The sequence below is a fragment of the Athene noctua genome, chromosome 5 (assembly GCF_965140245.1).
Source record: "Athene noctua chromosome 5, bAthNoc1.hap1.1, whole genome shotgun sequence".
Taxonomy (NCBI): Eukaryota; Metazoa; Chordata; class Aves; order Strigiformes; family Strigidae; genus Athene; species Athene noctua.
The window spans coordinates 29,680,318-29,691,977 of record NC_134041.1 but is presented as its reverse complement, the minus strand read 5'-3'; the positions used below and the strand labels follow the sequence as shown (position 1 = coordinate 29,691,977).

At 52.3% G+C, this 11,660-nt stretch overlaps 1 protein-coding gene across 2 annotated transcripts in view; it reads left to right on the top strand.

Moving 5' to 3' along the window:
• The first annotated feature begins 2,199 nt into the window (after positions 1-2,199).
• The window catches only part of PRRX1 (paired related homeobox 1), a 43,652-nt gene continuing 34,191 nt past the window's right edge, over positions 2,200-11,660 (top strand). For both annotated transcript variants that reach the window (XM_074906874.1, XM_074906875.1), the window contains exon 1: positions 2,200-2,735. In XM_074906874.1, the coding sequence (XP_074762975.1) occupies positions 2,495-2,735 (241 nt within the window). In that variant the 5' untranslated portion in view covers positions 2,200-2,494. The remainder of the gene's footprint in view (positions 2,736-11,660) is intronic.

The window sequence follows — 11,660 nt, the reverse complement described above, 5'->3', positions numbered from 1 at the left end:
GGTTCATCCTGTCTCTCAGCATAGTTCTCCCACCCAGTCCCAGAAATCCAGTTGTGTTGCAGGAGGCATCTGGGAGAAGAGGTGTTTAGGCCACTTCCAGAAAATGAATCTGACATCCCATGTTACTATTCAGCATGTGTGTGCTGTAGGTGTGGGGAGCACCTGTGGCTCACCTCAGGGTAAAGCCACAGTAGCTGGTCTTGGAGCTGGGCACCTTTATTGCCTTGCAGGTGAGACTCTCCCTTTAGCAGATGCACATTGTGGTCACCCACAGTACCAACATGCTTTCACCCACCATCTTACTAGTCATCTAGTCATCTACTAGGGCATCTGCTGGTATTGACCTGCATTCCCAAACCCCAAGGCTGTAAGGGAGGGTTGTCTAAAGGATGTCCTTAGATCTGGGGAGATCTAAGGAGAAATACTTCTTACCACAGATGTCAGTGAGGATATCAGTGAAGGTGGCACAGAGAGCTCTTGTTCTGGTTTCCATGGCTTCTGCTGTCACCCCCATGGTAGAGGTCGCCTGGGGCTAAAAGCAGACCCTACCGCCAGTGGAAAGGGATGTTTATGGCTGAGGCTCTGCATCACCCACTCAGAAAAGCCATCAGTTGCAACATTCATTTGAAGGAGAACAGGGAGAAAGAGGGTAAAACCCAGCTCACCAAGAAAGGAGGCAGCCAAATATCTAGGAAAGGCAGAGAAAAGGGTATTTCGTGTGCTGGGCAGCCCACAAGGGTATGTACAGATAACCATTCTTCATAGTGTGAAAGTGTGTACACCCACCCACCCTGCTGTGCCTAAACCTGGAGACCCTGAGAGCCAGGGTACAAGATGCCAGCAGACAACAGCCAAGGCAATACAGCCTTGCACACCCATGTGAAGACATACCTCCTTCCCCATCCAACACAGGGGCATGTACTGCAGGACATCACACAAAAACTCTCCTTCACATGCAGAAAAAGTGCCACACCAGTAGTAAATAAGGCACACACTGCTGTGTACATAGGTGCACACACTGTGTTTCACACACATGCACATTTCTGCGCACACACACAACCTTGCCCTGGTGCTTTTTCTGGCCTTTCCAGCCTGTGCCCACCAGCTTTGCTTGCCCCCAAGCTGGGGACAGCAGAGCCCCACAGCCCTGCCATGCCCATTTGGGTCTCTGAGACTGCAAAGGGTAAACTGGGACTGGGGGGGGCTGAAAGCAAACTAATGATGAAAATGTCTCCTCCATGCCTGTGCCTTAATTAAATGCATGGAGAGGCTCGGGGAAGCACATCTGTTTTCAATCTGGAGCCCTTTGATGGCATCAAATGTTCTTTCCCCAGATCATGGGGGATGGAAATTCTGGGCTGGCTGTGGCAGCTCAGAGCCCAGGCTTCAGCCACTGTGACGCAGCGGCCTTTCCTGGCCCACAGGACCCTGCCCCTGGCCACCAGCCCTCCTGCCCTTGGGGCCTCTCTGCAGCAAGCAAGGGTCTGGGGGTACCTCCCTGCACCTCCACCTGTGTTTGGTCACGGGGGCCAGCTGGTCTAGGCCAGGCTTCTTGGACATCTTTTGCTTGCTGGCCTGAGAAGCTCTGAGTGCATCCTCTTTCTCCTGTCTTTTTGCTTTTTCTCTTTTTGGCCTTTTTCCCCCCCTTGCTCTTTTGCTCTGCTCTCCTTTTGGTCTGTCTTCTCTTTCTTAGTTCTCTGTTGTACTTTTTCTTCCCCTTTCAGTGTTTTCCCCTCTCCTTTCTCCTGTTCACACTTTCTCTTCCGTTTCTCTTTCTCACCTTTTCATCTGCATTTTTCATTCTCACTGTTTCTCTCCTTCTGGCCTGGGAACCCTCCCCAGAGCTGTGCTCACCTTCCCCTCCGGGTGACCCGGGGGGGGGCCCTTTCCTTACAGCCCTCTCACCCCCTAACCGGGGGCTCCCCCAGCCACCCCCCCACGAGGAGCTAATGAGCCCGGCGGGGCCCGCGCTGTGTACCCCCGTCCCGGGTGGGGAGGACAGGGGGGGCCCGCGCCGTTGCCACGTCCCGGCGGGGCCCCGCGGGCCGCCCTCCCCCGGGTGCCCGGCGCGGCGCGGAGCCGCCCCCGCCGTTTGATGTGCGGGGCGGAGGGGAGGGGAGGGCAGCGCAGGGGCGGAGGGAAGAAGGGGGGGAGCCGCCGGCAGCGGAGGCGGAGGGACGGGGCGCACCCGCCCCAGCGGCCCCACAGCCACTCTGCGCCTCCCGGCCGGCGGCAGCTCCCCGCTCCGCTGTCCCGAACCGGCCGCGCCGCCTGTCCCCTCTGGCATGTTTTAAGCCCGGCCCTGCCCGCTCCCCTTCGGGCTTGTCCTCCCATCGCCGTCGGGTCCCGTCCCGTTCCCCCCCCCCCCTTCCCCCTCCCCCCCTCCCGCCTCTTCGGGCCTTGCGCATCCCCCCTCGAAGGGCCGGCGGCTGGGGGGGAGCGGGGGCGGTGGGCGCCCGGGGGGGGCGAGGGCAGAAAAGCCCCGCTCGGCACCATGGCGTCCAGCTATGCCCACGCCATGGAGAGGCAGGCCTTGCTGCCCGCCCGCCTCGACGGCCCCGCCGGCCTGGACAATTTACAAGCCAAGAAGAACTTCTCCGTGAGTCACCTGCTGGACCTGGAGGAGGCGGGCGACATGGTGGCCGCCCAGGCGGACGAGGGCGGCGGAGAGCCCGGCCGGAGCTTGTTGGAGTCCCCCGGGCTGACCAGCGGCAGCGATACCCCGCAGCAGGACAGTAAGTGCGGGGACACCTCCCCACCCCCCCCCCGCTCCCCCCCCCATTCCGACCCCCCTTCCATCCCTCCCCGGGGCAAGGGGCCGGTGCGGCCGCTCCACGTGTCCCGCGCTCCCGGAGCGGAGCGGCCGGTGCCGGCCCCGAGGGAGCTCCCGCGGGGCAGCGGCCGGAGGAGCCGCTGGCCGGGTCCTGGGCCGGCTCGCCCCGCTCGCCCAGCCGGCCTTCCCCGCCGTGCCCCGTGCGGGGACCCGCGTCCCCCCGGCCCTCGGCGGGGCCGGCGCCGTGCGAAAACGCTTGTTTTCTGCCAGCCGCGTCCCGGGAAAGGGGGGAACGGCGAGCTGTCCTTCGCCGCCGTGCCGCGCTCGCCGTGCCCCGTCTGCCTTCGGGGGACTCAGGGGAGAGCAGCCCTGGGAGCCGGCCCGGAGGGCTGAACCCCCTTTTCCATCGCCTGCCGGGGGGGGCTGAGCACGAGGCTTGGCTGGACGGGACGGGACGAGGCGCGGCAGGCAGCTGAGACGCCCGCCCGGCCGTCCGTCCCTCCGCCCGGCCGTCGGGTTTGCGGGACACCGGGAAACCGCTCGGGACTCTGGACGGGGACCGGACGATTGTCCGACGACCCACCCGGAGTTTCGCGGCTCTCAAACAGCCCGAGGGTGTGTGCGCGGCTGCAGAGCGCAGCTGCCGGTCCCCTCCTACCCGAGCCCCGCTGCTCCCGGGCCCGGCCTGAGCCTCCTCTGAGCAGCCCGTCCGAAAGGGCCCTCGCCTGGGAGTGCAAGTAGCCCTAAAACAAGAGCCCAGCGGCTGGCGGGCAGCGGGGATAGATGCCGGCTTGCGCCGCATTTTCCAAGCGCCGCTTGTTATTTTCCAAGGGCAGCGCTGTCAGGGCGAGCCGCGGCGGAGCGGGGTGGGGTGGGTGTGCAGGGCCAGCAAACCCACCCTTACCCTCTTTCTGCTTTTTGGTTTAAAAAAAATTTAAATCTATCTCTATAGCCCCGGCCGCAGGGACCGGCCGCGGTTTTCGTTGTGGGTGCGGGCTGGCTGCGGCAGCCCCGCCGTGTCTCCCGTGGGGTGGGCAGGGGCCGCGGCTGTGGACACGGGCTCGCTTCCCAGGGAGCCCCTCCATCCCGGCCCGGGGGGCTGCCCTGCGGCTGCAGGAGCAGGACAAAAAAACCAGCGCAAAGCGAACGAAAATTGCATTTGCAATTTTTGTTTGCTTTTCGGGTTTTTGTGGTTTTTTTATTTCGCCGGGAGCCGCCTCCGACCCACTTCCCCGCGGATCCGACGTGGCTTTCCCGGTATCCCGAAGGAAACCGGGCTGGGGAAGGGGAGAGCCTTCCAAAAAAGCAGCCGCTCCTCACACTATGCCCCCTGGGATCCCCGAGGAAGACGTTTTCTGCGGGCGGGGAAGCAGCCCCCGGGGGAGCGCGGCTCCCTTCCCTCCCGGCGACCCGGAGCGGGGCGCGGCTGGCAGACCCACCGCCGCTGGGAAATCGGGTAAAAAATCACCCTTGCCAGGACGTGGAAAAATGCAATTTCTGCCGCTAAAGGTGTGTATTTTAGCGGGGAAGGCAGTGATTGCTGCTCCCCCCGATTCAGCTCCCTGTGCCGCAACACTGCGGCCGGAGAGTCCCGGAGTTACTAACCAACAAGTTGCGTAGAAAACTTTTTTTTTTTCCTTTCTATTTCCCCTCCCGTTTTGTTTATCACAGTTTATGTGGACCCGATTTACTCCTGATGCTACCCCTTGCCAGCTGCTGAACTCTCCAAAGTGGCTCGGTCAGCTTGGAAAAGAGGGGCTGTTTCCCCAGTACCCACCCTGCTCTTGGAAGTTCTCTGAATGCTGTAAATGTTCTAATGCTGTTGTGGTGAATTAGAAAGTAAGAAAAAAAATACATGCTAGGGATAAATTCTCCCTGGTTTATTGGGCAGGGATGTCATCTGGGCTTTCTAGCTCTTTCAGGGATGCATTTAGCAGATCCCATGAGTCTCCGTGCCTCAGTTTCCTCAGCTATTGCATGTGTTTCGTGAGGTGTTTTGCAGTTTGAGCAGGAAAAGGACTGTGATGGAACTAGGCAATGCTACAGAGGTACGAGCTCTTCTCGGTGAAAAATGAGAGCTGGTTCAGTGGAAAAGCTAACACAGGACTCAGTTATTCTCCATGTTACTAAGGGAGAGAAGGTAAAAGCTGTTTGGAGAAATTGTGGAATGTCTGGATAATACTAAAAATGTTCTTCCAACCTGTAAGAAAGTCAGCTAGTCTGTCACTAATTTCTGTTCCAAACTGAAGCGAAAAGCCAAATTATTGGAGCTATTTGTATAATCCAAAATTATGGGAAAAAGTTTGACACAGAAATGACAAAAGGTTTTATTTGGACATTTGAGATTGAAGGAACTGTTTCACTACTAGTTCATTTGAAAGGGGTTCAAGAGAAAATGTTTCCTCTATTAAAAAGAAAAAAATCCCAACATCCCTGGGAGTAGCTGTGATTGTAATATTTACAGGGAGAACTGACAGCGTATCAAGGAGCTGATTTTTCAGTGGTGCTGCAAAGCTGTCACTCTCATAGACTTTAGTTCAACTTCTAGCTCTGAAAACCGTGCCCTAAATGCTGATACAGTTAACAGCAAACCTCCCTGCCTCTGCCGCTTAGCCGGGAGGATTTTGCAATTTGAGTTCCTCTTCATCGCAAAACCACCTGTTAAGATACAACCAACTCTTGCTTTGGTAGCAGGGCTTTCACTAACTCCGGCTAAAACTGGGATGAAAATGTGGGTTCCAGCCTCAGCAGAGCTCTTACCAGCAAAGGCGATCGACTCCTATTGCTCCTGTGTCATTTGGGGGTGGCAGAAACTGTTGGTGGCCTACGGGTTCCTAGAGACTGTGGCTCTGAGCAGGGTTAATTCTCCAAATCCAGAGCTGGTAAGCTATTAGCTTTTTTTTTTTTTTTTAAGATGACATTTTTGACCTCTGCTTTTTTTGGTTGGTTTATTTGAGTCTTGGTGTTGATGGCTCGTAAAATGGTGCAGAGAAAACATGAGCAGCAAAAGGAAAATTATTACACTTGGATTTCTTTTGTGAGGAGTGAATAAACTTGGTCCAGTATATGCCCGAGTTCTGCGTATTAGAGTTATTACTGTCTTTTAATTTCTTCTCAGTATAAAAGCAATGGCAGTTTTGGGGCTGTGCTTCTATCCCAGGCTGTGGGTTATGTCGAGCTATCAGGGCTGGTTCACGATCGAAGCTGGGGCACAGGCTGCTTGTGGTCCCACAACTACTTCTGTCTTGGCGGGCGTCATGACCCCTCAGCACCACTGCTCCTTCCCAAGGAAGCAGGAACCCTGCCCGGGCGGCCAGGAGGACGTGAGTTTCTTTGCTCAGGCTGGGTCAAGCAGAGCATCTGTGCTGGCTTCAGCCCCCTTTTCTCAGGCAGTGAGTTGAGAGCATGAGGGCGGGCTTTTTTCAGCTGGCACCTTGTTTGGTGATGGAGCTTGTTGCCGCAGGATTTTGTGGAGATCAGAAACAGAAATGATTTCAGGAAAGGACAAGGAAAATTAAGGGAGGACTGAGGATGGCTTTTCATTTCAGCGGTATATGGAGGCAGTGTCCAGCTCAGGGAGTCTTGGAGATTGGAAGGATGAGCTGGGGCAGAGATTGCTCCATTGCTGCCTTATACTCTCTGACTGTCGTTACTGGCAGTCTGAGACAGGATCCTGAACTGAAGGACCTTTGGTCTGCTCCTGTGTGGCTGTTCTTTATGCTTTAATTGCCTATTTTTAATCAGAACAAGTGAGGTTGCTGCAGGAGTAAAAGGGTGTGTGTAAATACTGAATTGTTTCTCTTTTTTCTGCTGATCCTGGGTTGTCTGCGGTGTTGTGCCTCCCCACCCTTCACAAAAAAAATATACCGTCTTAAAAAGAGGTGGAAAAGCTCTGCCACTGCTTTGAAATGTGAAAAGTGATTCAGTAGGTTGCTGAGTTCCATGGAGAGTGAACCAGAGAGGAAGTGCCAGGGACAACTGATTCGTTTTCTTTGCAAACCTCTGCTTTATCTTGAAGTACTAAGTGGCTCTTTTGTTAGTAAAACACAGCCCTTATTACCAGAAGATGCTGAGACTGTAGACTGGGTATGTACAAAGAATAGAAAGAGGGGTAAAAATTCCAGGGTAAATCGGTTAGATCTAGGAGCTATTTTCTTCCTCTCTTGTCCTGCATAGCTGATGGGCAAAGGGATTGTCCACAGGAGGCAGCTGGCTGCTGGTGTGCACAGGTTACACATGGGTGGATGAGGGAAACCAGCCGGTGCCTTTGACCCCGCGGGCAGCGGTGAGCATCCTTACAAGGTGCTGCCAAGGAAGACTTTCCAGAGCCTATCCTCCTCTTCCAGCAGCTGGTGTGGAACAATGGAGGATCAGATTGATACTGGTTTTAGGGCACTTGTTTGTGTTATCTGCGTGAAAAATCCAACAGCTTGCTTTTTTTTTGCGGGAGTAATCTTTACGCGTGCCAGTTGTACCGCGCGTATCCTAGAGGCTTCTTATGAGAAGAGTGAACAGGATTCACTTGAGTAAAGACTGAAAAACACAGATAACTAACAGAGCAGTTGTTAGAATTTGATTAACTTCTTTCCATATGTGTTCCTTGGACATGTCTATTTAATTTCAGTCTCAGGCTGGCTGGTGCATGGTTATTCCAGCAAGTATCTCGCAGTGTTGGATATTTTTCTTACAACCCCAAATCCTACAGTTTGAAGTGGAAAAACATTTTGTGTTTTTCACATAGATAAATTTCCAGAGCTTCTGGATGCAGACAGAAGATTGAAATGTGACTCTGTCACAAACCTGGAGTCTTAAAAAGAAAATAAAGGCAACAAAAACGGACAACATACTGTTACTAACAAAGAAAAAAGAGCCATGTAAATTTGAAGGAGAGAGCTGACTCACTTTGTGAGTCCTGGTCATGCTACCCTCGTTTTGATGGGTGAAACTAGACTTTTATTTGTTTGTGAATTTCACTTTTTTTTAAATCATAATTGGTTTTGCTTCCTGGTTCTCATGGCCTCATAATTTACTGATGGTATTTGTGTTTTCAATCCATTTGCACAAAGTTTCCAGCTTTTTAATTTGAAAAAGATTTTGCTGAAGGTTTTTACTTCCCCCTCCCCTTAATGTAATGAAAACATTTCCATGAAAATTAGATTTTGAAATCTCTCATAAAACTTAAAGGTTTGGTCTAAACTGCTAGAACACTTTTAATGAACATCAGCTTTCTGTCATCTGCACTGAGTTTCCACTACTAGCCAGTCTATTTTCCATCTTTTTGATGATGTATAAAGCAGTGATTGCATGGGAAAATATTATCTCAGGGTTAATTTGTGCAGTTCTTACTCACACGAGTCATTGCATGCAATTCAATGGATGGCTTATATGTATGCCAGTTGATGAGTATTAGTGTTTAAAGATCTGACCAGCAGCCTTGAGTCACGCAAAAAACTTTCTTTTTTCAGACGGTGGAATATTTCTGCACAGGCATGAAACAGTTTTACTGTCTGCATTTAGGGGCACGATCCTTTTGCCTTTCGGCAGAGGTGCAACATGCATCAAAATATGTGATGTTAGGAAGCCTGGAAAGAAAGACCAAGAGCATGGACAGTGATTGACAAGGCAGACACAGAATTACAGGACTAATTCTTTCAAGGATATATTTTTTTTTTTTTTTTCCCACCTGCTTGTAACTGAGTTTGATCCCATGGTTTTTGAAATCACCAGAATAACTTGATGGGATTATAGGTGTTTATTCCTGGTTGCAAGTTGTTTATGATATATTTATCGTTTTTGAAACACATACTAAGTAGCCCTGAGGGAGCTGTGCTCCTGCTGGCCCTTTGTTGCATAATGAAGTACATCGCGAGTATTTACCAAGTGTCACAATATTCCAGACTTGTGCCTCTGTTTCTGGGGAGGATGAATCACTGCATTGCTGGTTCCCCACCCTACTCGCCTTTCCTAAAGGAGGCTTGGATTTCGGGGCGGATTATGGAGATGTGAAGGGAGAATCATCACAGCCTGGCTGGAGGAGCTGTTGTCCAAGACTTTGATCTGACTTTGTTTGAACTGTCCTTGCGGCTTTATGCACAAGACACAGAAGGGTTTCATCTTGTGCTCTGGTGGTGGAGCACAGAGCATAGGTTTTTAGTCTGGTTCTCCCAAGAAAAACCCGTTGTATGGTCACTGCATGTGAACAGTATCTTCTGAACCCAGTGGCTGCTCTGGTGGGAGAGCAAACAGCTCAAAGTGTGAAATCCCAGGGAGTTTTATAGCAGTCTGGTCGGGTGTGGAGAAAGATTCTAGCAGTGCTTTCCCTTGAAGGAGGAGATGCAGCATAAATTCAGCCTCTTACTAGCCTCTGGAGAGTCTCTGCGAGGACTCTGTGTTACTGACTGTGTCAGTGGAAGCTCACACATGTGTAGACATGGGTGCCACCAGCCCTACAGCACGGGACTGTGGGGATTTGTCCTTTGTCACCCTACGTTGTGACTGCAGCAGTCTTATAGCCAGGGGTCCAAGGGTCCTCGGGGGCAGTCCTGCAGTTCTTACTCCTAGATTTGCTGTCCCTGCTCACAGTTGTCATTCCTGCTTTGATCCATAAATGCATATGTATGGTATGTACGCAACCAGCCGTTGTGTTTCCTGCTCTTTCTGCTGGACTCAGCTGGTCTCTACCATACAGCCCTGGAAGATGCTGTGAGGTGGGGATGGGAGCTCAGCAGAGGTGCTCTGTGTGTCTGCTGGGACTATGGTGGCATAAGTTTGAGAAGAGTTTCTTTGACGAAAACATCTGGAGGATGCTGGTCGGGAAGGGAGCAGAGGTGGCCGAAGCTGAGGGCTACCTCCTGTAATGGAAAATCTGTCATCTGCAAAGATGAGCCTGCAAAAGCCTCTCCTGGGAGGAGAGGCCTGATGAGCAAGACAGTGAGCATCTATTTCAGCTTACATAGCTTTCTGGGCTCCTTTTTCACCTCCAGAGGCTGAGAAAAGGTTATGCCAGTGTTTAAAGCACCATCTCAGACAGTCTGGGTTTGTTGTGCCCGTATGAAGCGAACATTTGCCTCGGGGTGGCAGCCCAGGACGTCCTTGTGCCTTGTGTTCCTGGAAGGGAAGGTTAGAAAAGAGGTGAGGGGAGCCAGCTGGTCTGTTAACAAGTCACTACATCCTATTGCAGCATCCAGTTTATATTCCACCTAAATTTTCCCCCATTTCTGGCTAGAGAAATTTTCCTACAGGAGAAACTCCAGCCAGTCAGTAAGACTGCTGGGCAGGGCAGATGTCCAAAGAGCCACTCAGTATCTGGCTACGACCCTCTCCAGTTCTTGATGTGCTGCTCAGGCAGCAAAACTGCTTTTGCACTGAGAGCTGGAATTTATCAGGAGCCTGGGGACATTGCTTCCTGCTCTGAGCCCACCAGCAGATGAATTTCTGCGGCCTCCTTGACCAAAGTAAAAGCAAAGTTAGCCGTGGCCCTGTGCATCTGGGGCAAGACAAAATTGCCAGCAGCAGCTGCTGAGTGGTTAGGCTCGGAGAAGGAAAGCAGCATCTAGCTCTGAATGGAACAAAGCAGAGTGCCTGGGGGTGATGGAGGAGGGTGGGTGTCTGCAGAAAGCAGCATCCAAGTAGCCTCTCCTGTAGCCACTGTAGGTGCTGGACCAGTCAAGGTTGGACAGGTTTTGAACCCCTGGGGACTTTTTAGTAATCTGCTGTTTGCTCTTGGTTTTGTTGTGTTTGTGGCTGTTGAATGAGTGGCGGGTGAGTTGGGCTGAGCTGCAGCTGGTGTGCTGGTGAAGCCATGAAGACCTGCTCAGCGCTTCTGGAAATCGTCCTTTTTTTGGAATCGTCACCAATATGACCCACATTTGAAGAAAAAAAAAAAAAGTCATGCTTGGAGCTTTCAGATCCATCACTTCTCTGCGTCAGCTCAGCAGAGTTGGAGCTCTTCAGGGATGGATTGGACTTTAATAGGGGAAAGTGCCTGAGCCGTAACAGTGAAAACAGAGTGTTAATGCTCTGGGCCTGGTGCTGCAGAAAGGGCTGCCCTTGCCGGTGGCTCTGCAGGCAGCTCCTGTCCCCATGAAATCTGGGCTGGTTTCCCATAAAGCTTTACAGAGCTCTTCCCACCTCGTGGATTGAAATGCCCGTAACACTTCATACCTGTTTTCCTTCTGTGTCCTGCACAGCGTTGCATTTCGATGGAAGGTACAGAGTGGAGGTTTGTGAATCCAGAACTGAGTTCCTGCTTAGGATGGATGACTCCCATGCTGACAGAGCTGGAGGAAGCTGGTGACAAGTCTCTGTCTCTTTCCTGAGTGTGTTTGCTCCCGTTTGGCACTGGGAAGACTGTCTCTAGACACGAGCTGGTAGCGCAGCCTGTCCAGTCTTCAGTGCTTGAGGCTGTCAGAGCAAATACATTGGTGATTTTGCAGTGAGAGAGAGAAAAAAAGCTTTCAAGACCACTCCAGAGCGAAACTCTGCATGCTTCTGCCTTCACTCTGAATGCTGACAGAAGTCTGTACCACTCTGTGGGTCAGGGATAGGGAGCCGTGGTGGAACACAGATTTTATGCATGCATGCAAGGCAGCCTGCTGGGGAGGGTATTTGCCTGCTCTGTGTGTTCTCCAGACCACTACACCTGAGTGTACTCCAGGGCAGGGTTTGTAGACTGTGGTGTTTGCTCTTGCTGGGAGCAGCATACCCAGAAAAGGCTTGCACCCAAAATCTAAATTGAAGCAGTAGGGCTTTTTTCCCCTCCAAACATCCGTTGACATGGCTCAGTAGGATGATGCAGCCTGTCTTTTATTGTTCCAAAATGCCTTTGTGCCTTGGCCACAGAGTCTTGAGGTCTTTTTTTCTGTATACTTGCTGCCATAACTTGACC